General features: G+C 41.7%; 1 protein-coding gene across 6 annotated transcripts in view; it reads right to left on the bottom strand.

Moving 5' to 3' along the window:
* LOC310922169 (protein ARK2N-like) overlaps positions 1 to 27476 on the bottom strand; it is a 106402-nt gene that overhangs the window by 45231 nt on the left and 33695 nt on the right. For 5 of the 6 annotated variants that reach the window (XM_083882577.1, XM_083882578.1, XM_083882576.1 and 2 more), the window contains exon 2: positions 22295 to 23108. The exons of the other annotated variant lie outside the window; for it this stretch is intronic. In XM_083882577.1, the coding sequence (XP_083738703.1) occupies positions 22295 to 23015 (721 nt within the window). In that variant the 5' untranslated portion in view covers positions 23016 to 23108. The remainder of the gene's footprint in view (positions 1 to 22294; positions 23109 to 27476) is intronic. 6 annotated transcript variants of the gene reach the window in all.

Genomic DNA, 27476 nt, shown 5'->3' with positions numbered 1-27476 from the left:
AGCCCGTGCAGGCTCAAGCCCCTCCATTGGAGGTTTCAGCATCCATGCCAGCGCAAGCCTCCATATTGCTCCCTCCACAGGCGGCGCAGGCTGTTCCGTTGTTCCCACCTCCCCCTCCATCACAGCCCCTAAATCTCCAGCCACCACAGGCTTCTGTGGTACAGCCCCCGCAGGTTCTTGGATCACCATAAACACAGGTAAGACCTCAGCCTCCGCCCCCACTACCTTCCCAACTCAGAGAGTCTCTGCCTCTGCTGGCACAGGCCCCCGTGTCCCAACTCCCACAGCTCTATTCTCAGCCTCAGCCCCCTACATGCACCGCAGCCAGTCGGAGCCAAAAAGCAAACCACACGCACTGAGGTAACATAGTCTCCCCTGAGAACTCGGCGTAAAGTCAAGAAGGCTAATGAGGAGGATAGTGAGAGTGAAGAAGATAGTCACCATCTTCTCCCCTTAAGGGAAGTGCCAACGGCACTAAGGGTCATAGGCTATGTGAATGTACCTATTAATACAGGGGATGTGAGAGCTTTTAAAAAGGAAATGGGGAGACTGATGGATGATCCTTTTGGAGTTGCTGACAGACTGGATGAATTCCTTGGGACTAGTATTGACAGACTGGATGAATTCCTTGGGACTAGTATATTCAGTTTTGAGGATATTAGCTCAATATTAAGATCACTATTCAATAATGAGGAAAGGGAAATGATTAGACAAGCGGGAATACGGGATTGGGGACGCCAGAATCCGCAAGGGGTGTCAGGGGAACAGAAATGGCCAATCCAGAACCCAGGATGGAATGCTCAAACTGAGGAAGGTAGGCGTAATATGATAGATTTAAGGAATATTGTGATACAGGGAATACAGGAAGCGGTACCAAGGGGAAAAAACATCAGTAAGGTATTTGGAGAATGCCAAGGGAGGGACGAAACTCCAACTGAGTGGCTGGACCGATTGCAAAAGAGCTTGCAGGTATATTCAGGAACAGATCCTAACTCCCCAATAGGGGAAGTATTGTTAAAAACCCAGTTTGTAGCCAAGTCATGGGAGGATATACGAAGGAAGCTTGAGAAATTAGAAAACTGGCAGGAAAAAGGGTTATAGGAGTTACTAAGGGAGGCTCAGAAGGCTTATATGAGGAGGGATGAAGAAAAACAGAAAATACAGGCAAAGGTACTGGTGGCAGCTGTCAGAGAAGTCCAGAAACAGGAGCACACCCGGGACCCGGTGAAACCGACCCAAACCCATGATGCTCAGAGGAGGCAGTCTGCCCCCTCAAGGAAGAACTCAAATAGCCAGAGGGAAGTCCTGGAATGCTACTATTGTAAAAAGAAGGGACATCTTAAAAGGGACTGTAGAAAAAGGATGAAAGATGAACAGATCTTTCAAGAAAACTAGGGGTGTCAGAGGCTTTTTATTTTGGGGACCAGAACATCTAATGAGCCCTTGATAAAATTAAGAGTAGGTCCCCAGAAACAACTTACCACCTTTTTGGTTGACATGGGAGCACAGAGGAGTACCTTGTAGATGTTACCACCAGGGTGCGCTAAAAGCAAGGAAACCATGTTGGTCATAGGCGCAAAGGGCGAGCCGTTCAAAGTGCCCGTGATTAAAGATGTAGAAATAGAATCAGAAACTAAGATTTGCTTGGGAAATATGTTGTTAGTGGAAGAAGCAGATTATAATCTCTTGGGAAGAGATATGATTATAGCTCTTGGTATAAATCTAATTGTGAAAGAATCCCAGCTGGTGGTGAGTTTGTATAGATTGACCACAGAAGATGAAAATAAGATAGATTCTAAGGTTTGGCATACTCAAGGAGAAGCAGGAAGGCTGGAATTAGAACCCATTTGCATTGAGATAGAAAGACCTGAAGAGCCAATTAGAATTAAACAATATCCTATCTCCATGGAGGGAAGGAGGGGATTAAAACCTGTAATAGATGACCTGGTGAAAAAGGGAACTTTGGAGCCGTGTATGTCAAGACACAACACTCCCATCCTAGCAGTGAGGAAAACGGATGGAAGTTACAGGTTGGTCCAAGATCTTCGAGCTGTAAATGAAAGAACCAGAACCCGGTTTCCTGTAGTAGCAAATCCATATACCCTTTTAAGTCGAGTTTCCCCTGAGGATGTTTGGTGCAGTGTTATAGACCTAAAGGATGCCTTTTGGACCTGCCCCCTAGCAGAGGAAAGCCGGGATTATTTTGCTTTCCAATGGGAGGACCCTGAGACAAATAGAAAACAGCAATTCAGGTGGACATCTCTGCCTCAGGGTTTCGTTGACTCACCGAATCTATTTGGCCAAGCTCTAGAGCAATTAAGTCAATTCGTGCTAATAGAGGGAACAAAATTATTACAATATGTTGATGATTTATAGGTGGCAGGTCCAAAGGAGGAAGATGTGAGAACAAGTACCATAGCATTACTGAATTTCTTAGGAGATAAGGGATTGAAGGTCTCTAAATCCAAGTGCAGTTTACAGAACCAGAGGTAAAATATTTGGGACATTGGATTACAAAGGGTAAGAAGAAATTGGATCCTGAGAGGATAGCAGGTATTATTGCATTACCTTCTCCTCGGACAAAAAGAGAAATCAGGCAATTATTGGGGCTTTTGGAATACTGCAGGCAGTGAATTGAGGGGTACAGTGAGAAAGTAAAAGTTCTATATGAGAAACTAACTAGTGATAGGTTGAAATGGACAGAGCAGGATGAAGAGGGATTCAAAGAACTAAAAGAGACACTTATAGCAGCCCCAGTATTAAGCCTCCCAAATGTAAAAAGGCAATTTCAGCTATTTGTGAATGTCAGTAACCATACTGCTCATGGAGTGCCAACCCAGGATTGGGCAGGGGCTAGGAAGACTGTAGGATATGTATCAAAGCTTTTGGATCCAGTAAGCAGAGGATGGCCTACTTGTTTGCAAGCAATTGTAGCAGTTGCATTATTAGTAGATTAGGCTAAGAAAGTCACTTTTGGAGCTCCGCTGGTGGTATACACTCCCCATAATGTAAGGAGCATTTTACAACAAAAAGCAGACAAGTGGCTCACAGACGCTAGACTCCTTAAGTATGAGGCTATATTGATTCATTCACAGGATTTGGAATTACGGACAACCACGGCTCGAAATCCAGCTCAGTTTTTATTTGGTGAAGCATTAGAGGAGCCTACTCACAATTGTGCAGAGGTGGTAGAACTTCAGACAAGAATACGGCCAGATTTGGAAGAGGAAGAATTAGAAGAGGGAGAGAAATGGTTTGTGGATGGGTCAGCAAGGGTGGTGGAAGGTAAAAGAAAACCTGGATATGCAATAGTGGATGGCAAGTCAGGAAAAGTGGTGGAGTCAGGGCCTCTCAGTGCCAGTTGGCCTGCTCAGGCTTGTAAGCTATATGCAGTGTTATGAGCACTTAAAAGGCTGAAAGGAAAGAAAGGAACCATTTTCATGGACTCAAAATATGCTTTCAGGGTGGTTCATACCTTTGGGAAAATTTGGGAGGAGACAGGTCTAATTAGTACTCGTGGGCGGGGGTTGGTTCATGGGGAAATCATAAAACAAATCCTGGAGGCTATCAGAGAGCCAGAAGCTATTTCCATTGTGCATGTGAGGGGACACCAGGTAGGAATGCAGTTTAGAACTCGAGGAAATAACCTGGCAGATAGAGAAGCCAAAAATGCAGCATTACTGGTGGTAAGTACACCGGAAGTTCAGGGGAATGGGGTTCAGGAATACTCCCCTCGCCTCTCCCAAAAGGAAATTGAAGGATATGAGAAAATAGGGGGAAGAATGGAGGAAGGCAGGTGGAAGTTACCAGATGGGAGAGAGCTATTATCTAAGGAGTATACTAGAGAAATCTTAAAAAGACTCCATCAGCAGACTCACTAGGGAGTACAAGCTCTTGCGGAACTGTCGTCCCTGCATTTCTTGGTTTCAAGTGTTTGAGTCTTTGCAGCAGCTTTCTCACGCTGCTTCATGTAAACAATAAGTATTCTTAGAAATTATCTGTATGTTTTTGTTCTCTGACAGAGAACTTGACTGATGGTCATATTGACCAATGGAGTCAGGAGGTTGTAACCTCCTTGGGCCAATCTTGGCCCTCTGTACAAAATGTATATAAGCCTATTGGAGTCAGATAATAAAGAGCTTTCCATGATTCACCAAGCTGCTGCCTGCTGTCCTCTGTCAAGGTCCGCTCCCACGTCACAACGTGTTGCCCCTCTAAAGGCTTGGGGTAACATCTGGTGACCCCTCCGTGTCTGGACTGCAGCTGGGTCGCATCTGCTGACCCTTTGTGTCTGAACGGCACATCTGGACACTGTCTGTGTCTGAACGGACTCCTGACGTGGGAGAACAGGTCACACCGGTGACCTCCAACTGCAAGAGAGACTGCACGTCGATGGACCTGTCTGCCCAGTGAGAGACTGAGCTGCTCTGCCTGAGGTATCGTGGTAAGAGATAATGATCTCTAAACCCTCCTCAGATGAGGAAACCCTCATGGTGGACCTTTGCCTTGAGGTCCTGAGGAGAAAAGAAGTCTCCTTTCCTGGAGATGCTCTCCAGAAATTGTTCTGTTATGCTAGAACTCATGGGTTTTTTTGCAGCCTTGAAGAAGTTTTTTCTACAGCAGAGTGGAAGTCTTTGGGCGACTATCTGCTCCAGGTTTTCTTTGCAAATTGCAGTGTGAAACTTTTGAAACTGATAGCCACCTGGAGCAGGCTGGAGAAAGTGCTGCCTAAAGTACAGCCTTCCAGCTCTGAGGACAGCTCCAGCCTCATCGGGCTGGGTTCCAGGGAAGACGATGGAGTCATTCCTCCTGTCCCGGCTCCACGGAGACAGGTGGGACAGCCGACTCCCCTTCCTCGCAGCAGCATGGTGGGAAGCCTGCCTGCACTCAGCGCACCAGCTGAGGCGGACACGGGGTCTCCTGCAGAGCAGACCCCATTCCCACCCACGCCTTATCGACGATGGAGTGTGGAAAAACTCGGGGCTTCTGAAAGCCCCTTGGGATCGGCCCCCCCCTCCCAGTCCCGAGCCGCAGCTGAAAAAGCAGCGACAGAGGCGAAAAATCGCCTCCCCCACTTCCCTCCCCCACCGTGCTTTCCTGGCCTTGGAAGCGCCGGGAGCACTCTTGGATCGGGGGGTCGGGGTGGTTTTTGTGGATTGTCCGCACTGTGGGGCATCGGTGGAATGTTCCGTGCGGCAGGAAGGCGCGGGGCTGTGCCGTCTCGGGGCGCCGGGCAGGGCGGCCGTTTCCCCCCGGGGCGGGGACTTGCAGGGCACACACAGGTCCCCGCAGTTTGGTGACAGGCCAAGTGCCCCGCCGGAGCGGGGGTGGGGCCTTGCCCAGCCTGTGAGGGGCGGGGCAGCCCCGAAAAGCGGCGGGGCCGGCCCGGGGCAGGCAATGCAGCCTGCCCAACCCCCGCGGGAGGGGGCGGCCCCAAGGAGTGAAGGGGCCAGCCCAGGGCCACCCCGCACGGCCCTGGGGCGGGAGAAAACCCCCCCGCACGGGCCGGTGCTGCCGGTCAGAAAGGGCGGGCCGGCCAGGCGCCGCGCGGTGCAGCTGGGCAGCGCAGAAGCCACAGCCACGGCTCCGCTTGGGAAAGCAGGGCCGGGACAGCCTCCCGGCCCCCCCGCTCCTCCCCATGCCGATCGGGGCACTCCCCCCGCGCCTGTGGAGGCAGCTGCAGCCGATCTGTCAATTTTAAAGGAACAGCGCGGCCACAAGCGGCTGTTCCCCCGTTGCAGAGGGTCCCAGGATGCCGGATCCCCCCCAGTCTTGGGTGATGTCCCAGCCGAGGCTGATGCTGTGGGCGGCCGTGGGTCAGCACGGCGCCCCCTGCAGGGCAGGGATGGATTCCCCAGCTCTGTGGGTGCGGTGAGAAAAACTCTCACCCCTGTCTCTGTGAAACACACGGGACAGGAATCAGAGGCCCATGATGCCTCATCTAATGCTCAGGCCAGCAAGACTAAAGCTAAGGCCAACAAGAAACAAAGAAAGAGAGTGCAAAAAAGAGGAATCACTCCCTTGTTTCTTTGTGGAAGGTGTGGACGGCCAAATCACATGGCAGATGTTTGCAAGGCAAGCCATGTGAAAGGCCAACCTCTGTCAAAAGGGCAGTGGGGTGCAAAGAGGAAGCGTGCTCGGACAGAAGAGTCTTCCCAGTCCCCACAGCCGATGGAGGTCTGTGGGAAGGTTTAATCCCACGCCCACCTCTCCCTGTCAGTGTCCCTGAAGGGACCAAAATTGTTTAATTTGTGTTTGAGTTTTCTGTTCACAGGACAAAGAGTCGGTGGTGAGAAGGCAGTTGCTCTGAAGTTCTGACCTGCCTGGATTTCACTGGACTGTTGCTCTGATCAGAGACTGTCCTGGAACAATTTGGAACGGACATTGCGAATTTTTCCTTTGCTGTTTGACAGCTGGAATGGACTGTCTTTCAAGATCCATTCATCGCCCTTCGTGATGTGGTTTGGGAGCTGTTGGACCAGGATCATCTGGAAATTTCAACCAGTCCTGGGACGTTCCTGTGTTCTGCATCAAAACACAACTCTGGGGACTGGAGGTTTTTTATAAGTCCTCCAAAAAGCCAATCCTCAATTGTGAATCTGAATGATTGTTTTCTGTGATTCATTTGTATCCTGCAGGTATCACTGGCTGATGAATGTCCAATTCCTTGCACGTTCTGGAATGGGTCATTTTTGCCCCATCTGCCACAAGGCGGCAAAATATTGTTTGAAAAAACAAACAATGAAAATATTATTTTTTTTTGTTTGAGCTAATTATTGCTCGATTTCAGCCGCAAAAATGGCAATCAATCATTTTTGTATGAACTCATTGCTCGATTGATAATGCAGGCAACAATGCTTGTAAATTTGATGGGTGCAGATTTTTGTAAAATTCATACTCTCAGTATTATGGGAGGAATTTGAATGGAGCTTTGCAAGCAGTGTTTTTCTGCCAAATGCTCTGGAGCCATGAGCTATTGTGAGTGGCAAGAATCCTTTGGATTTCTTTTTGCGGCCCAAAAAATATTCAGAAATTTAGTGCAAGGGCCCACTGTCTTTACAGACGATTTGGGAGGATGAAGTAGGCCAGTGTTCCTTGGAAGGATGATTTTGAGGGCAAGTTTTGGAAGCCCCTGAGGATGGGCAGCCCATTTGGTTGTTTGGGGCTGCTGTCATGGTATTTTCACAGTTTTCCCAGAAACTTTTTCATTTAGTCACGGATTTAACTTCTGTGGTCGACATGGCACACAGATGGGTTGTTCAATTTAAAGGGAGTCAGCAATGTTGCTTGTTCCGTTTGCTGAAGAACCTTTTGTTGTGCCACAGAGGCCTGGTTCTTCAAAAACAAAAATGGGGAACGCAGGGTGAAACCCCACAAATTCAATTGGCAAAGGCTTTGCATGCCATGCAGCACCTTACAGGTGCCACAGAATTTCACTAACCCTGCAATGTGAAAAGCAAGAAACCGTGACCGAATGAAGGTCAACAGAGGAGGAACCACTGGTCCTCCCATGGGAACAGAAATTGAACTGTAGTTCATTTTCTTTTTTCCTTTTTTCTTTTTTTAAAGGTAAAAAGGGTGAGATGTCGTCCCTGCATTTCTTGGTTTCAAGTGTTTGAGTCTTTGCAGGAGCTTTCTCTCGCTGCTTCATGTAAACAATAAGTATTCTTAGAAATTATCTGTATGTTTTTGTTCTCTGACAGAGAACTTGACTGATGGTCATATTGACCAATGGAGTCAGGAGGTTGTAACCTCCTTGGGCCAATCTTGGCCCTCTGTACAAAATGTATATAAGCCTATTGGAGTCAGATAATAAAGAGCTTTCCATGATTCACCAAGCTGCTGCCTGCTGTCCTCTGTCAAGGTCCGCTCCCACGTCACAACGTGTTGCCCCTCTAAAGGCAGGGGTAACACGGAACAATTTCTCAAATTTTTTTGGGTGTAAAGGGATTTATGAATTAGCCAAACAGGAGGTACAAGGATGCATGACTGGTCAAAAGATTACTCAAGCTAGGTAGAGGTAAATACTTTTGGGGTGTCCTGGGTTGCAGTGTAGGATGTACACAAAGTATTTATTCTATCACCATCTTCATGAACTGTTCAAACCAGGTGGGCTAGTGTTTTCCCAAGCCCCCTGCTTTTTCTGCTAATGGCCCATTAACGCCTTTGGGGGTGTCTTCTGCTAATGACCCATGAGTCACAGGTAACTCCCTCCAGGGGTTATCTCTGTTAATGGGCCATCAAGGACCCATTTCACACTTCTCATGCTATTGTGAGATGCTCTGCCCAGGGGGAGGAGCCAAGCATTCTCACCTGGATATAAGCTGGTATGTGGGACAGTGCAAGGGCACTTATCCACTGGATTCCCAGAGGACCAGAGCTCCCAGACCTTTCTACAGGATCACTGCTTCAGGAAGAGCACCTCACTTGGACTGCTTCCACCATCCTGCTCAGGTTGTATTCTGACTCTGTCAGTGATCCTTTGTGTTATTGTATTTATTTTATTTTACTTTTACCTTTTTACCTTTCTTCTTATTAAATTATATCTCTGACTTGGAGCCTCTCATTCATTTTGCTTTCAAACCACATGGGGGTACGCCCCCTCGCCTATCGCTCATTTGAAAGGGTTCAGATAGACTTCACCGAGTTACCTAAGGTAGGTAGGTACAAATATCTGTTAGTTATAGTGGATAAATTGACCCATTGGGTAAAGGCGTTTCCAAGTGCAAGGGCTACAGCCCAGACCGTGTCAAAAATATTATTGGAAGAAATTGTACCTCGATAGGGGGAAGTGGAACATATAGATTCTGATCAGGGGACACATTTCACCTCAAAAATCATCAAACAGTTAGCAGATGCTCTAGGGATTTGGTGGAAATTTCATACCCCATGACACCCTCAGAGCTCAGGACAGGTGCAAAGAATGAATCAGACACTAAAAGCACAGCTATCAAAATTGATGTTAGAGACCAAGATGTTCTGAGTAAAGTGCCTCCGTCTAGCACTATTGAATATTAGAACGATGCCTCACTCTGAGACTGGAATTTCATCTTTTGAAATGCTTTATGGGATGCCATATGAACATGGGATGCCTGTGGGGCACCCCCTTATAGAAGATGGCCAAATTCAACCCTATTTAATAGCCACAAATAAGAACCTGCAAGAACTACGAAAGCAGGGGCTGGTAACTCAAAGCACCTCATTAGGGATTGCTATCCACAAGATACGGCCTGGTGATGAAGTACTGATCAAAACCTGAAGAGAAATCCCGCTGGCACCTCACTGGGAGGGTCCCTTTCTTGTCCTTCTCACCACAGATACAGCCATTCGGACTGCAGAAAAAGGCTGGATGCATGCATTTTGAGTGAAGAAGGTTGAACATCGAGAAGAGACACCTGAGTGGAAAGTGACTTCTTCCCCAGGGGATTTAAAGATAAAACTACAACATCACAGTATGTTACCCTTGCCTTTAGAGGGGCAACACGTTGTGACGTGGGAGTGGACTTTTACAGAGGACAGCAGGCAGCAGCTTGGTGAATCATGGAAAGCTTTTTATTATCTGACTTCAATAGGCTTATATACATTTTGTACAGAGGGCCAAGATTGGCCCAAGGAGGTTACAACCTCCTGACTCCATTGGTCAATATGACCATCAGTCAAGTTCTCTCTCAGAGAACAAGAATGCAAAACATAGAGATAAATTCTAAGAATATAATATTGTTTACATGAAGCAGCGTGAGAAGCTGCTGCAAAGACTCAAACACTTTGAAACTAAGAAATTCAGAGACAACAACAGTAAGTGACCAACAGGGACCAGATAAGTTGTTTGGTGCCTGGGTGTGAATGCTTTCCTTTTATCCATTTCAAGTATGTATATTGTGACAAGGTTTGGGTCACCCACTGCAGAGGGGCAGATAGGCCTAGGGGTCTGTGTTTCAAGTGTTTAGAAGATGAAAAAAGCCTGACTAGCCGTGCCTTAGTGCTTGCCACAAACGTGGGTATATTGGAATTAGACTCTCCGGAGTGGTATCTATTATACCAAAAGGGAGTAAGGGAAGAATTGGATGCAAAGGCAGAAGTCCTTGAAGTCGAGTGCCAAAGGTCAAATAAAGTACCCTGCAGGACTGATCCTGTCAAATTATCAAGGTGGGGCACTTTTAAAAGGAGGTTTGCGGTTCGGACCAGCTATGGGACCCCTGAAGAATACACTTGCTGCCGAGAAGATGGTTTACCTCGCCATTGGTGGCAACCCCGTGGGCGAAGGCAAAGGCAGAGGGGTATGCCTGTGGGGAATCCTGATAGTCCTGAGCCTAGTCATCTGTGAGATATCCAGGGTGCACACAGAGGATCAATTCGGCACTGCAAAGCAGAGCCTGACTGATGAGTGTAAGCAGTGCTCGCAGATGATCCTGATGAAGCAAGAGGCTCCAAAAGGCATAACAAACCAAGCCAAATATGACTGTCAGAGTGACACAGAGAGAGGGTACTGCACCTATAATGGCACTCGATATAAAATGTGTAAATTGGAAGGGGGGATAGTATGCCACAACCCAAAGGTAAAATCTAAGAACAGGCAGTCAGAAGCTTCTTTCACCCATACAATACACAAGAGAGATGCAGGAGGAATCACTACTATTCCCATTTGTAACCAATGTAATCGGACTTTATGGACAGGAGGTAAAACTAAATCAACCTTTGTGGGATACTTTCAAGCTAATGACATGTTATGACAGCAGTCAGCTGGAAATGTGTATAATGGGGGGAAGGACATATTGGGTAGGAAAGAATTTGAAACACAATGAAAAGTCTTCACTAAACAATGAGTCCATAATGCTTGATCTCCTAAGAAATGATAATGACAGGATATGCTTGCAGTACAACAAAACTCTTTGCTTTTCAAGGAACAAAGAGGGATTAGACCCAGAGAATAAAATGAAGCAGATATCTCAGGAAAAGACAAGAATCAGAAACCAGGAAAAAGAGGATGGAGCAGGAAAGGTTAAAGACATTAGGCGAACATTATGAGCAATTAGAAAAACAATATAGTGGCTGGTGTCTGCCTGCTTCTAATCAGAATCTGTTCACAGACTTAATGCAGGAGATTGCAACTGAACTAGGTTTGTCTAATTGTTGGATTTGTGGTGGACTTAAGTCAGCTGAAAAGTGGCCATGGAAAGGTAAGAGTCTCCAAAACAACTGCTAAAATAGGATAACAATCAAATTTCCAAAATAATGCAGACACCTGAAAAGTGGATTATAGATCAGAGAATAATTGGGATAATTTGTATTTGGGAGAGTACACTGAAGTAGTGGGGTACACTCCCTGTATATCCACTTTGGCAGTGAATTCAAACAACAAAACCAAAATTTGGCAACCTGAACCCCCGATGGGGTATTGGAGTCAGATGAAAATAGAGGGGTGTGAGTGGATTGACTCAATTGGATTGTGTTGGCATAAAAGTTCTGGAGCTAACCCTTACCAATCTTTGGAAAATTTAAGAGATTACTGGAAGGACCCAGGGAATGTGAATATAAAGTGGAAGGCTCCAGATGGAATATAGTGGATATGCGGTAAGAAAGCTTATAGTGAGTTACCCTGCAGGTGGAAAAGATCTTGCACTCTGGGGATGATCCGGCCTTTCTTCTTTACACTACCCAGGTCAGAGAGTGGTTTATTGGGAGTCCCCCTGTATGAGACATTAAACAGGAAGAAAAGGGGATTGAAGAAAGAACTTCCTGTAGCAGGAAGGAGTCAAAGGTGGGGAGAGGAAGAATGGCCAGCAGAAAAAATAATAGAATATTATGGCCCAGCAACTTGGGCCCATGATGGGAGTTGGGGATACAGGATCCCCATCTACCTGTTGAATAGGTTAATAAGACTTCAGGTTGTAGTGGAAATTGTGTCAAACCATACATCGGATGCTCTTGAATTATTAGCCAGACAACATTCCCAAATGTGGGCTTATGTGTATCAAAACCGCATAGCATTAGACTACCTGTTAGCTGAAGAGGGAGGTGTGTGTGGAAAATTCAATGAGTCTGAGTGCTGCATAGAAATTAATGATTATGGGGAGACCATCAGGGGTCTGGCAGCTGAAATAAAAAAGGTGGCCCATGCACTGATTCAGAAATGGAACTCTATCCTCCAAGCTTCATGGTGGGATCAGTTGTTTGGGGAAGGAGTTTGGTGGGAAAAGGTAGCATTGTTCATCTTATGTTCCATAGCTGGGGTTATATTTCTGCCCTGTTTGATGCCTTGCTTTATTTGATTGATACATTCTGTAGTGCAAGGCATGCAAATAGCAATCCTGCCTACAGATCCAGAACTCGCAGTAGAAAGAGGTGGCCAAACCTCTAAAGTATCAAAGATAATGGCACTAGGGGAGAGGGGAAAGAGAAGCAAAGCTGCCGAGGCTTTAGCTAAACTTGAAGAGAAAGTAAAGGAAGAAAACATAGCCTATCAGGAATACTGTGAAATGTCCCAAGAGGAATGGGATAATTCAAACAGGTGGGAAGATGATTAGGGAAGTTTCTATAGATGTTTGTTGTCAAGATAAGGTGTAGGGAGCACTATGGGTATAAGGGAAAACTTGTTAGAAAATTGGAAGATTATGTTATGGGGAACGTACTGTATTAAATAATTCGTGCTGAAATAAAGTAGTATAAAAATAAGAAAGCAGAAGCTGATTCCGGGAAGGCTGGGTTTGCATTCAGAGATGGGTGGCTCCAGCAGAGAGAGAAAAGAAATCAACAACTGAAAAGGGAGTTAGTCACAACCTCAGAGATGGACCATTAACTGTGATTAATCAAGGATACCCCAAATCAGATATGCCTCAACGACCGGGCGCACCCAATGTTGCCTTCCCTCATCAATTCACCATCTCTGCTCGGAAATCTATTCAGAAGGAATACAGTCCCAAAAGAGGACACATTAAGATACAATCTGAGCAAAGGTGGACAAAGGAACCCTGCCTGGGGGAAAATAAACAGTATAAAAACTGGACTCATGGTGGCGGGATTTGTGAACGGGAGGGGGGGGGGGGGAGGACTGATGTGATAGAGGCCTGTCCATACATTCACCCAGTGTCGATCCCAGGATCGAGGCTGTCCTTTTATCGTGGCTTTCCATGTTCACTGTTACGCGAAAAATAAATTATATATATAATCTTTGAACACCAGAAGGAATTATTTTTTCCATATATATCAGCAAATAATCTACCCTGAAAGATCTTAAATTTTAAACAGATGAGGTCAAGTTTATTAAATTGCAATCAAACATAGAATAACTTCTTTAACTTTTACCTGAAATATACACAATTTTAGACAAGGGATTTCTCTAGCAAGCTCATATCAAAATCTTTGTATCAAAATTATACATGAAGGTAATCTGGCAAGAAATAATTCCAGTACTTAAAAATTATCTCCTGCATAGTCTTTTAAACAATTGCTCTGAAAATAATATAGCTCTCTAACCTCATTTTTTTTAATGAAGGCAACACATACTTAAAATAAAAGCAAGTCTAGGCCAAAAATAATGTAAAAACATCAGTGTTAAAATACTAATTTAAAAAAAAAGCATCTCTTCTGTTTCTGTTACATGTTTGATCCAAACCCCCATATAAATTGATGAAAAAACTCCCACTGACTTCAGGGAGATTAAAAAAAATAAAAAATCAGACCTACAGAAGATACAGTGGATATCTCCAACAGGAAGAAAAGGAATTACACTAAAACAATTAGGAAAAAAGTGTCTGTTTTAAAAAGCAAAATAACAGCTTATGGAGACATATAGCACCCTCTTTACTTAAACTATACCTATAAAGACTTTCAATTTCCATTACTGAAATTCTGATTTAATTTGCATTTGAAACTTTTAGCAAGTTTAACTGATGAGAAATGTACATTTTTGGCAGCTACAGAGAAGTTATTTGACATGAAGATACATCTCAATGGAAAGGTAACCAATAAAATCCCAGTGTATAGTGATAACAGTAAGAATTAAATAGAGATTTCTAATATATAGTTTAAATTAATCCTACTTTAAACATCACAGTTTCAAGCCTGTCTATTCAGGATAACTATCAGTATAAAAAGAACCATACAATAGCAAGTTTTTGCATTAATTAAATGAAACTAATGTTCTGGCATTCCTCATCACTAATAAATAATTATTTCAGTGGCATTCAAATATGGTTCAGAAGAAGCTCTTGCTGTCTGACCTAGACCAGCAATCTCTAGACCACTGCAGTTTATTTATCTGACTGTCAAGCCTTCCTCTAACATCCTGTGCCACGGGACTCCGAAAGGAAGACCAGACCTACTTCAGGACCCCTGGCTCCACAGGACCATCTCTGCTTCCAACAGGACCACATCTGCCACTCCAGGAGGGCTGACTTCAGACTGTTTCCAATGCCCTGACCAACAGGTTGTATTTCTGACTCTGTCAGGGGTTTTTAACAAGGCTCAATCCATCCACTGATAGCTGCTTATTTTAGGAGTGACAAGATTTTTTATTCTAGCATGAAGGATGCAGTTTGATTGTATAAACAGAAAGAAAGCAGAAGTACTTTGTGTGCACAGGTCATGCATGCACATGCAGTTGGATGTGATTCATCTCACCTCATTTCAGCCAGAAGTTATCTATTCTAAACTGTTGATAAGGAAGGTTTAGACAACTAATGCAAGAGAAAGACTGCCAGAAGGTATCCTCTGTAGGTGCTTCTCTCTTCCCATTGATTCAGGAGGAGATTCAGGGAGCAGCAAACTAAACACCTAAAATGAGAGATTACTTCCACCCAAACCAAATACATATATATGTGTACGTGTGCCTGTTTGTGCACACAATATAAGACAGCTCCTTCCATAAATATGCCATGTGCAACACAGCAGAGACATTAATAAAAACTCTGGACAAAAAATGAACTACTAAATGGGAGACAAAAAAAATCAGTTGTGCACATTTGTTATATATAGCTAAATCTTAAAGGTAAGCTTATTTATTATTTCTGCCTAAAATGAAGAAAAAAACCCACTAACGTATGACATGTTCATGCTGAAAAACTCTGAAGTAAACATAGTTAAGGAAATGTTATGAGTTTGTATCTAGTCTGGGACTTATATAAATGTTTTAACATGCAAAAAGAGCATCTGGATGAATGCTCCTACTGTAGCAAACATAGCTCTACTGATTTTGGGGTATCTAAACAAGGATTTTAAGTTATATTTTCTCAAGTTTGGTGATGAAAGCTTAGGGTGGTACCCCCTACACATCCTTAAAGCTATTTATATGTGTGTGCTGACACATGCATGTGAGTACACTGAGGGTTTTCTTAAAGAACATATATATTCTCTATAAAATGAAAAATAAAAAAAAAAAAAAAATACCATGGTATTAAAACCCAAAAGAGAAAACAAAACAAACATATGAAGAGAAAAGGAAACCTTGTTTTTAGCATAATTCAAAGTAACATCAAGATAGCGAAGATGAGATTTTTTTTTGAAGTTTATAATTGATTCAGATCAGGCTCTGCAATATTCCCATTTTCTGAAAGATCGGTAGAAAACTGTTATTAAAAGTCGTTGGAAACTCTAATGTAGCATTGACATTTTGATAGCCCATGTCAAAGTTAAACAACTGCTGTGGAAGTACTTGGCTATCAGGCATCTGTATGAAAGCCCCTGACTGTGTGGTAGGGGGGGTTATTTGGCCAACTAGTTGAATTTTAGGTTCCCTGGGCTCCAGTTGTTGCTTGCTTTCTTCGTCCATGTCAAGATGAGTTAGTTTTTCTATCCACATGCGAAATTTCTCCTCTGTCTGCCTCTGCATCTCAGCAAAGCAGTTCATGGCCTCTTCCAGGACATTGCCTATGCAGTTCCTATCCCATATGGTGCCCCTGTCAAGCAATCCTGGAATTTCCCTGGTCGCTCCTCCAGATCCCCCAGCACGACTGAAGCCAGCTTTAAAGACATTGAGGCCAGTTGATAAGATATCATTAAGTAAGAACATATTATTGCTTATTAAGGCATGCTAACTCAAGAAAACAACTTTTCTAATGCTGTCCCTTAGATATGACAACTGGGGAGGAATTAGCAAATATCAGCCAACAGTATTACTATTAAAAAAAATTACACTCACTGAGATTATAATAGACATTTTGGCTTCAGAATTATTTTTATTCTAGAATTCTCAGACAACTCTGTCAAAGGTTTTATTTTATAAATAAACTAAATTAGTCTAATTCCCTTGCAATTTCTGTTTTTAACTCAACTGAAGGTGTCAAAAAACATCATACAGTAACATGTTTAGTAGTTCTGTTAAGCTGCGATCCAAAATACTATTAATTGTAAATCTGAATAATTATGCATATTTTACTTACATACTTGAACCCTTTTATAACAGATTGTTAAACACAGACAAAATTCTACATGAGGCAGAGATAAAGGCTGATATAGTGACTGCAGAATCCAAAGTAGCTAACCCCAAAGCTCTTGGTCTAATTTTGGAAAACACAATAAACACCAATGAAGAAAATAAACAACAAAAACACAAAAGCATTAAAAGATAGGTGAATGCTATGCTAATATATGAGGTAAAAGCAACCTCTGTTAGGTCTGATGGACACAGCTCCATCACAGGGTTAATACACATGACATGTAGGAGTGATCAACCTCACACCAACTAGAAATGTGTCCTTCCTCACACGAGCCACTAGCTGTGCAGCATTTCTAGCATTAATCCTAGGCAAGGCAGAAAACAGGGCATAGTTGGGAGGAAATTGTTCTCCTTCCTTCTATCCATGAAAATGATGGCTAAAATGTCTGGCTTTGGGATTATAAGAAAGAACTTTAGCAGCAAGAAGAAAAGGCCATGCTCATTACCTTACTCTAGATATCAGTAACAAAAGGCAGCAGTATCTATACTTTTATGTTTAGAGTTCACACAGGAATCATCTAAGAAGCAATAAAACCAAAAAAAATCCACCAGAGGCTTTGTATCTGTTTGGGGAATAATAAACGATATGTGCATGCCATCCAAACACACAAAACATTACCTAAGGCAATTCTGAAACAAGACAAGCATCACATTAAACTACACAAAGCAGCTACAGAACCTGACAATTTAATATGTAAATATGAAACTTGTGGGATCCTCTAGCTTAAGAATAATAGAAAATATCCTAAGAATGAGAGAAATCATTGCACAACCTAACCAAATATTTACTAATAAAAATATAAGGCACTAAGTCTTTTTGATGATTTTACTGTGTACATTAAATTACAGTATTGCTTAAACAACACATTCTTTTTTTGGAGCTATATAAATGAGGTATATATAAGGCCTTCAGTAACAGCTAAACAAAGGCCAGGATTATCATCTTTTTTCTGAGCAGAAGCAATACTACCCATCAGGGACCAAAAATATTAAACCCCCATCTGTTTACCTATCAGACAGGCTGGGAATTCAGCATTCATGTCTTCTACTCAAAAATAAATATATACTTTATAGTAACTAATTAACATCCCTCTGACTGCATTTTAACTAAAGTAATTACATAAAATGGTACCTTTTTCCTAAAATGTGGTTCCTTTTATATATTCAATGTCTTTTTCCTCCCTGAAAAAAAAATATTCTTTCCATTCATATACTCCTAATATTGAACATCCAATATGATACTGTTCGTCTTTAGTCAGGGATCTTATCCTAAAATCAAGTAACTAAATGACAGTCTTTCTGATTTCTACAGGCTTATGAACAGACACCTCTAAGTAACATTGAGTAACTTTTAATTGCAATTTAAATAAAAACTATTGATGATGGCATGTGAGACAACCTAGCCAGGTTTTTAAAGTTAAGAATGAACTAGCATGGTCAAAGTTGATAAAACTGTTTTGCAAACTGAAGAAACTAGGTATTGAAATATATAGTACCCTGCAATACTATTTTTAAAAGGCATCATTCATAGTACATCTACAATTTACAGTAGCAGCAAATCAGTGTTTCAAATGCTTCCCTTGCAGTTCTTATAACGAGTCTTATTTAATCATTTCTTTATTTGTGGCTTTCAGGGTTAAAAAAACCCAAGCCTAATAAAAATGCATTTTTATATTAAAAATATTAACATTTATCTAACTGGTCTCTTTCCTATCTGTAAACTTACAACTCTATAGTTTTTTTGAAGTTATGCTAAGTTAAAACGCGAAGAAATTTGCAATTACAAAAGGGGCCTGAAACCAAGATTCGTATCTTATTTTCAAAACTACCTCCTGCAAAACAACATTTAAGGAATGCCCCAACACTGTCTCTTTATGTGATCTATTAAGTATCATCTAAATAATAACCAAATCTACAATTATTTAATTTAGGAAGTCTGACAAGATAACAATTTAAGGAGATATGTTACATCGTCATTCTAACCAGCAATGGTGTATTCCTCCATGTTGTTATGCTTACTGACATTTCCAAATGAGTATCTTACAGCAAATCTTTTTTAACATATTATTTTTCCCCTGTTCTTATATAAGCGTCATCCTGAGTTACTTGAACCAAATTTATCCCTTGCAAGATGCTTTTTCCAAGGTCTATGTACAGTTATTGAGAGGAAGTAACCTGGTTGAGAGTCCCTCATACATACACACTGTGCCTCCCCCTTTGGATTTCTTCATATTAGAAAACCCCCTTTTTTTTCCTTGTTTTTTAACAAAGTGAGCTGCAACACATTTTCAACATCAACACTCAAAATTTTCAACAGATTCTTCCGAAAGCCTAAAACATGAGTCACCCTTATTTCAATTCAGAGTTTTCTGAGTTGTAAAAAGCACAATCATGGTGAAATGCCACTATTTTTCTAATTATATTTGAATTTTTAAAAAATCCTTTTCTTCTTTCAAAAAAAGTGTTTACATAGAAATAAATATTGATTCCCTGACTTGCTCTCATACCAATTTCATTCAGAGTTAATTTGCATGGTCAAATTTCAAATTGTTTAAAGGAAAAACTTTCAACAGCAGCAGATCTAGCAGAACCTATTCAAGGATTCAAAGATCATCCTCTTGGGCTGTGAATGCTATCTAGTGTTTAGGAATGGCAAAATCTTAAATGCCACCAGAGAGACTCAGTCATTAAAAGATAAGAAATTGCTCTTTGTCTGCAGTAACTCAAAAATCCTGGCATTCCCTTGAATTAAAGAGTCTGAGATTATGACTGCTTAGGTCAGTGAGAAGATTCTCAGTAGGACTCTTGAAGTTTAGACTGAACATGTATTTTCAGGTGTAAATCAACACCACAAAAAGCTTTCAAAATAACATAACTTATATTGTGCTTAGGTCCTATGGAGCTCACAATACTTGTATAGAAGTATCACCAGTAAGATCTCAACTCTTTACTCTTCAATCGTTCTTGAGAAGAAAACCAAGCCTGACAGTATTTTAATGCACATGACATTTGAGTTCAGCAGAGAGAAGTGACTCTACATCATAACTGCTCTGTTTGTAACTTCATTACATTATGTATTCACTAAGCATTTTCCTTACCTTACTAGTTTAGCCAAACCCATGCTATTTAAACGGATGAAGTTTAGTTACACAACATGAAAGACTACTGTATTCTCAAATGTGGCGCTTCACTTTTCAGACCACACACAAGCAAACTGTTGGCTGTTACAATACATGCACTGAGAGATGGTTAAGAGCTAGAGTATGCATAACCTTCATACATGAAGGCCACATTAACTGTCACTAAAAATTTTAGAGCATCTCTGTTGGCAAAGCTATTTTTCAGACTGGTTGAAAATCAGTCCCAATAATAAGTGATGTTGAGACAGTAACCAGTGCTACAACTGAAGTGTCCAAATACACTAAGACTGAGGCGAACACAGACTACCTGTTAGACTCTTCTGCATCAATGCATACAGACTTTCAAAAGTAACTGCAAAAGCTTTTTCATGCTTATGTCCCGATACTCAAGTTCAAGCATCAAGTTAAACCTCTTTTGACTGTGTGCAGAGGACATTCATGCACTGAATTTCCAGTAATGTTTTTTGATACCTTGTAATAATTTCTAACTGTGTTCATTTCCTAAATTTTGAAGATATTCACAGTGTAATGCCAAGTGCACTAAAGCAGCTTTCTAGTTTAGAAAAAGAATTTAAGTACTTTGCAAATTCCAATAAGAGGGATCGCAAATGGCATGTGAACCTACCACTGTGATGGAGAGCTGGGAGTCCTACTCACACTCACAGCTCCACTGCATCTGTTAAGACCACAATATTTCATTAACCACAAGTTGCATAGGATGCGTTTTTGACCAACCTCGTCCTTATGTCTATAGAGAATGTTTTTCTCTTGCACTTGGAAAACATTTCCCACAAACCAAAGTAATTTCTATTTAAAGGAAAACCACAATGTGGTCAGTCCACATTGCACCTAAATGCAGCAAAAGGACAGCTCAAACATTTGAATGTCATAAGTGGAATTCAGCATAAAGCAAATGATATGTGCTATGAATAAGCATGATTGGTCTTCAGGATGATTTGTGCACTCCCATGTCTTGCATCACAGGCAAAACTGGGCTTTAGTATAAACATCACTAAATAATCAAGTTCTTCTGTGTACTACAATGGGACCTTTTGACTGCAAGCATCTTGTGGTTAAGACCAAGAACTCAAATACAGAAGAGTCTAGTTACACAAAGTACCCTAGAGTGGTTTCAGGTCTCTGCAATGGAAGTCAGAAATCTAAGCAGATGTGAAAATACCCTGTGGTGCCTTCCTGGGTCACGAGATCCTTTTATGACTTTAAAAAAAAAAAAAAAAAAAAAAAAAAAAAAAAAAAAGAAAGAAAAGAATATAACCTGGGGGATTTATTGTGTAAGTTTGGTGGGACTTGTGAGGTGGGGAGAAACCTGTCCCAAAACTCAGTGAAATAGTCTTCTTCAAGAGGCTTTAAATGAGGCTTTAATTGCCCAGCAAAGTATAAATATAGCAAAGAAAAAGGCATAAAATTATAAAAGCCAGAAGTCTGAGTAACTATTAAATTAATAAATATTTTTAGATCTCTATTAAAAGTTAACTACACAATAATTATAGACTATGCCTTTCCCAGACTTTCTAATAATAAACATTTACTTTGTGCAACCTGCTTCCTAGCAATATGTGAGAAAAATCCCAGTTCTCATCATGACAGAATCATTCACCATAACCAAGTCAGTTAAAACAGTTATTTGTAAAATCTGCTGCAAATATTTTAATTCATCTAGCAAACATTAGTTCAGCAACTTAAGACTAATTATTGTGGTTTTCCTTTAAATCTCCTTGCCCTATGTAAGCTGATATTTATCTCCAAAAATACCCCAACTTCTAACACAAGAGGCAAAAAGGCATGTAATCTAGTAAAAATTGGCAAACCAAAGTTTATTTTTATTTGATTTTATTTTTGATTGCCATATGATGATGGTTCTGTGGTATATTATGCTGAAATAATTTTTCATACAAAATCCTGTCCACAGCACTTGAGCTAATAAAACAACAAAGACTCAGCAAACAAAAAACTTGAATTAATGTTTCTTTTACTAATAAAATGATGAGAAGGCCCCTATAATTTGCTGCCTATAATCTTAACACAGATGTGTCAGAAAATTAAAAATATAGAAATTATAGATTCTTATGACATAGGAAAATGGTAACAGCTTTGTCTAAGGATGTTGAAAATTTAGGTGTGGATATAGCTTGGGCACCCATGTAAACAAATTCATATTTATATCCTAAAATAGGTGACCAGCTGCAATCTGCAAGAACTTACAATAAGGCTAAGCAGGTTTGTCATGCATTGAAACAGAGCTGAAAGCACAGTGCAATACTGAACAGGGCCTTACTGTAACACAGGCAAGAGGTATGCTGTCTTATTTCTAACACAGTTGCCAATCTGTGGTCTTAAGATATTAAAGCAAAGCTGGCTATTTATCTTCAGAATGTATTTATTAGATTATCACCATCTAATGGGATTTGACAGCACTGACGAGCTTATCTAGGCTTACAAATGAAAAGATCTGAAAATTCCAGAATTCAAAGATAGTCCTTCCTCCAATTTACCATTTCTATGTTTTGTTGGTGTGCAAAAGTGATCTGAAATCTCAGGATAGATTTTAAAATTTGCCCATGTCTTAATACACTGCAGTCTTCAAATTTACACAGAGCTGCAGTTCTCCTGGTTTTTCTCAAGTGTCACTCATTTAATTTAGCACGACAGCTGAAAAACGATGTCAGACGTGTTACAGTTCAGTTTAAAAAACATCCTCTACCTGGTATCTCTGCAGTGATTGTCTTGCTGCTCCCTGAAACCTCTTCATCATCATCTGATGAGCTCGTGCTTGAGTCACACGTCAGGTCACTGTCACTGGTACTGCTGTCCTGCAGCAGATTGTACTTCTTGCGAGCAGCTGCCTCCCGCTTCTGTCTCAAGAGCCGGATTCTTTCTTTGTGCTTTTGACTTCGATGACCTTTTACCTTGGTAGCTCGATCATTCTGCTTATCACTAGACTGTCGATTTTTCTTGGCAGCCATTGTTGAAGTTTCACTTTCAGACCTGGATCTCCTGGATTTCCTCCCAACTGCAGCCCCAGACACCGCAGAAGGGTCTCCCTCTACAGCAGCTTCAGCTTGACAGGGCTCATTCTCTTCTGCAGAAGACAACGTGTCTGAGTCAGCCAAATGCCCGCTGGAGGAAGGGGAAAGCATGCAGTGATTAGAAGAGTCACTCTCATAAACTCGACCACCTATTGGCCTATCGCTCTCTGTAGATGCCAACTGAGACTCTGAAGAGTCTCGCCTCAGTTCCATCAGTAAGCATGGCATTGAAGAAAGCACTGCTGAGTCTGCTGCAGCGTGCATGTTGTCTTTCTGAGTTTGTGTCTCGAGTTCTATAGGTCCATCTTCATCAGGAACAGTTTCTTGCTTTTCAGAAGTCTTTGGTGGAACTTCTGAATCAACAAGTTCTGCTTTGCCCACTGTCTCCATCTTCATTTCAGAATACCAAGGTCCTCCTGGTCTCAAAGCATGGAACACATGGTCTGGAAGACTGGGTGAACTAGATAAGGTCTTCAGCAATACAGTAGCCTAGCAAGAACAGAAGAGGAAGAATAATTTACCCAAATAACTCAGTTCTGCTCTTCACAGTATTACCTAAACAACAAATTGCTTTCAGTTACAGCCAGTATGTTCATAGAATCTTAGAATGGTTTGGGTTGGAAGGGACCTTTAAGGTCATCTCATTCCAAACCCCCTGCCATGGACAGGGACAACTTCCACTAGATCAAGTTGCTCAAAGTCCCATCCTGGCCTTGAATACTTCCAGAGATGGGACATCCATTAATTCCTTGGGCAACCTGTTCCAAGTGCCTCACCATCCTTAGTCAAAACTTTATTCCCAATATCTAATCTAAACCTGCCCTCTGTCAGTTTGAAGCCATCCCCCCTTGCCAAACTCTCTCTCCAGCTTTCTTGTAGCCCCTTTAGCTACTGGAAAGTGCTCTAAGGTCTCCCCAGAGGCTTCTCTTCTCCAGGCTTAACAACCCTAACTCTCTCAGCCTGTCTTCATAGGAAAGTATCATTGTTTTTTTCATTTATTTTTCCTGGTGAACTCATTGTGTTACACCTAACTATTCTTCCTTTTACACACCCATGAAAGATGGTACTGGAGTCACATTAAATTTGATTATTCTAGTGAGGTGAATCACTACAGATCAGAAAATAAAAATATTTCCCAAGTCTTACTTTATAAAATTTAATATATCCTAAGCAACATATGCTAACCTTCTTTATCTAGAACTGGAAATATACTTTAATGCAGAATTTTAGTCATTATGAACAATGTCAGTCTGAAATTCCTAGACTTGGTAGTCATCCACCTGGACAGACCAGAATATAGTTGTTTCCATATCTATGATAAATCTACTTTTAGATGAACAGGACCTCAACCTTATAAATTATATTACCAAGTTTTAATGGCAATTTGAAAACTTACAGTACCAATGTGACATAGGAGAAATCCTGTCACTTTGCAGAGAAACTAAGCAGTTGCTGAACATTACAGAGAGACCTGGAACAATTGGATGGATGGGCAAAAGCCAATAGATGAAGCTTAATAAGTCCAAGTGCCGAGTCCTGCATTTTGGCGACAATAATCCTATGCAACATTATAGGCTGGGGACGGTGTGGCTGGACAGTGCCCAGGAGGAAAGGGACCTGGGAGTTCTGGTCGACAGCCAACTGAACATGAGCCAGCAGTGTGCCCTGGTTGCCAAGGCCAACGGCATCCTGACCTGTATCAGGAATAGTGTGTCCAGCAGGATCAGGGAGGCCATTCTTTCCTTGTACTTGGCATTGGTGAGGCCGCACCTTGAGTATTGTGTCCAGTTCTGGGCCCCTCAGTTTAGGAAGGACATTGAGATGCTTGAGCACGTCCAGCAGAGGGCAACAAGGTTGGTGAGGGGCTTGGAGCACAAGCCCTATGAGGAATGACTGAGGGAGCTGGGGTTGTTTAGCCTGGAGAAAAGGAGACTCAGAGGTGACCTTATCAGTGTCTACAACTTCCTGAAAGGTGGTTGTAGTCAGGTGGTAGTTGGTCTTTCTTCAGGCAGCAACTAACAGAACAAGAGAACATGGTCTTAAGTTGCGCCAATGGAAATATAAGCTGGATATCAGGAAAAAGTTTTTTACAGAAAGGCTAAAAAAGTATTGGAATGGTCTACCTGGGGACGTGGTGGATTCACCATCTCTGGATGTGTTTAAGAAAAGACTAGATATGGCACTTGGTGCCATGGTTTAGTTGAGCTTAGGGTTGGGTTGGACTTGATGATCCTGGAGGTCTCTTCCAACCTAGTGATTCTGTGATTACAGAGCAAGACTACAAACACCTTTCTTTTCCAGTGGAACCAGTCTGCCAATAGACTATGTACCAAATACTTATTTATAAAAAGTGCCATGAAGTGCTACTAAATCATCAGAGACACAGAGTTTACAATATCTATAAGCATTGCTTTTAGAAGCATTAGCTATGTATAACACAGATTTGCTCTCAGCAGAGAACAAGCACAGATGCCAGTGAGTCATGGAAAGACTTTTTAGGAGTACCCAATACACCATTCAAGTGCTCCTTGAGTGTCTCCCATACAAGTCCTGGTTATATGAGAATCTACAGGATGACCTCATTTTTCTCAAATCTTCCAGGAAAACAGCATCAAATGGTATGAGTTGCAAGCAACAATCAGTATCCACCCACGCCAGTATCCTACATTTTACATCAAGTTATAATTTAATAAATTTCATTGCTTCAGTGCAAATACAAAAACCAAGCTGTTTATCTGATTGATAACTTGTATGCTATCAACCCAAGAGTACCTGAAGAATCTTCAGGAAAATTTTTAGAGATCAATAGTTATCATTTTACTTTCATTAGTCACGCTTTGCCTTCCACCTAAATTTTCACTTGTAATTCAACTAATAATAAAGATCTTTCATTCAGCACATTTGCTTACAGATGAATGGTATGGAACAAATCATTTATGGGTTTAGAAGTATAGAAACGATAAATTTACAGCACTTCAAAAAAGTGAAGATGAGAAAAAGCAGTAGTAATATTTAATCTACTGCTTTTTAAAATGCATTTCTGCAGACAAGGGCAATTAGTACTTGAAGAGTCTGAGAAAGCATGGATGGCTGAGAAAGATTTTTCAGTACCCTGACAATCCTTCATCAGTTTCCTGATCCATTCCAAGCTTCCTGCAACTGTATGTATGTAACAGCATGCTGTTTCCCCCCCTCCAGCTGCAGCACAATATGAGGCTATTTCCCTGATTCTAAAAGGTGCTTTGAAAAACTCAGTGTTGCCCTGCTCACCCTAACCCACTTTGAAACTTCATTTTTAAAGAATATTAAAATAGAGTTCATGCTTCCTTTGGGCTAATGAATGAAATTATGTATGGTGCAAGGGAATGATGAAAATACTTATGGGAGAGAAACACTAGTGTTAAGGAAAAAAAGGTTAGTCTCAGACAACACAAGAAAGATAAGTTCAGGTCTGCTAAATGAGGAAAAAAAAATAACCCTAACACACAGCAAAGCATTTTATTTCCAAAAAAAACAAAAAGAGGTATAAAATACGTACTGTAAAATACAGGAAAATACATATAAAGAAAAAATGTTTCTGAATACTGAGTAAAACTCTCTTGAAAGCAACTTAAAAAATAATTTTCAGAGATAGTAATTTAATGTAAGAACCAATTTATTTCCAAGGCCACAGCACAGCATCAAATAACCCAAATGAGTACACATGTTCTGTGACATAAATGCATCCCTACACTGTAATAAAACCACTATTTCTATGTATTTCACCTACAAATCTTCATTATCAAATAATTCTTCTATTACATGGGTAAGTAAAACACAGATTTGATGACTGAATGACTAACCAAGAGTTATAAACAATGAGGTTTGTACTCTACTGTGGAGTCCCTGGAACTCCTCGGGACAATTCCCAGGGTCTTGTCTTGGAAGGATAGATCATAGAGTCTTCCCTGCCTAGCCTGAAAGAGAGGACCTTCCCTAAGGTGCTTTGCACATGGTGGTCTGCCCCGGTCTCTCCTCTCTCCATGCCCCTGTTTCTCATGGTTTCTCCTTTCCTTGTCTCCCTATTGGTGGTGGCATCCTGGGTGGCCAGCCCTGTTCCCCCTATAGACTTGCTGCCCCTTCCCCTGCCTTTGTACCGCCCCTGTGCGCTCAGGTCATTGGCTGCTGACCCCTTACTTAAGCCTGTGCACAGCACATGGCCTGGTCTTTTGTTCCTGATTCCCTTTCAGCACCCGAAATAAACCTCACTGGAACTTTATCATACAAAAGGCCCTTCTTGCCTCTCTTTGCTGAGCGTAGCCGTGGCGTGTGTGGATGTGTGAGCTTGATTTCTTTGCCTGAATTCCTCCCAAGCCGCTTTTCCACAGGAGATGCTTATTGGTATACAGGTAGCAGCTACACCATCTAAAAAGCACATTGCCACAAATGGCACAAAACGTGGTGGCCTAAACCTTGGAGTGCCTTGGTAACTCCTTTGGGAACGTCTCCAGTACCCCCAGGGCTGGCTATTAAGTTGCTTTTAGGTACCACTACCCAGAGAGAAAAACTTCAATTTTCTGGGCAGTTTCTCTGGGGCTGACCAACAACCCTCTGGATGGTGAGGACTGGTCAATTCAGCTAAACTCCTTTGAGATTTTTTCTTTTGACCCACTGGTGTGGTGAGTATGCTCTGGTGAAGGTCACTTTTTTATTTTTTTTTTTCTTCTTGTTTTAAATCTCGTGGGAGGGAAAGAGCTCATGGGTGGGAAATTAACCATCAAGCAGAAAGAACTTCATTCCCATGTATATAATGCCCTTATTAGAAATAATGTTATTTTCTCTAAGGGGATTTAAAGGTTCTTTTTTGTTGGATTTTCA

The sequence above is a fragment of the Zosterops lateralis genome (assembly GCF_965231275.1).
Source record: "Zosterops lateralis genome assembly, chromosome: W".
NCBI lineage: Eukaryota > Metazoa > Chordata > Aves > Passeriformes > Zosteropidae > Zosterops > Zosterops lateralis.
This window is presented reverse-complemented; position numbering and strand designations above follow the sequence as displayed.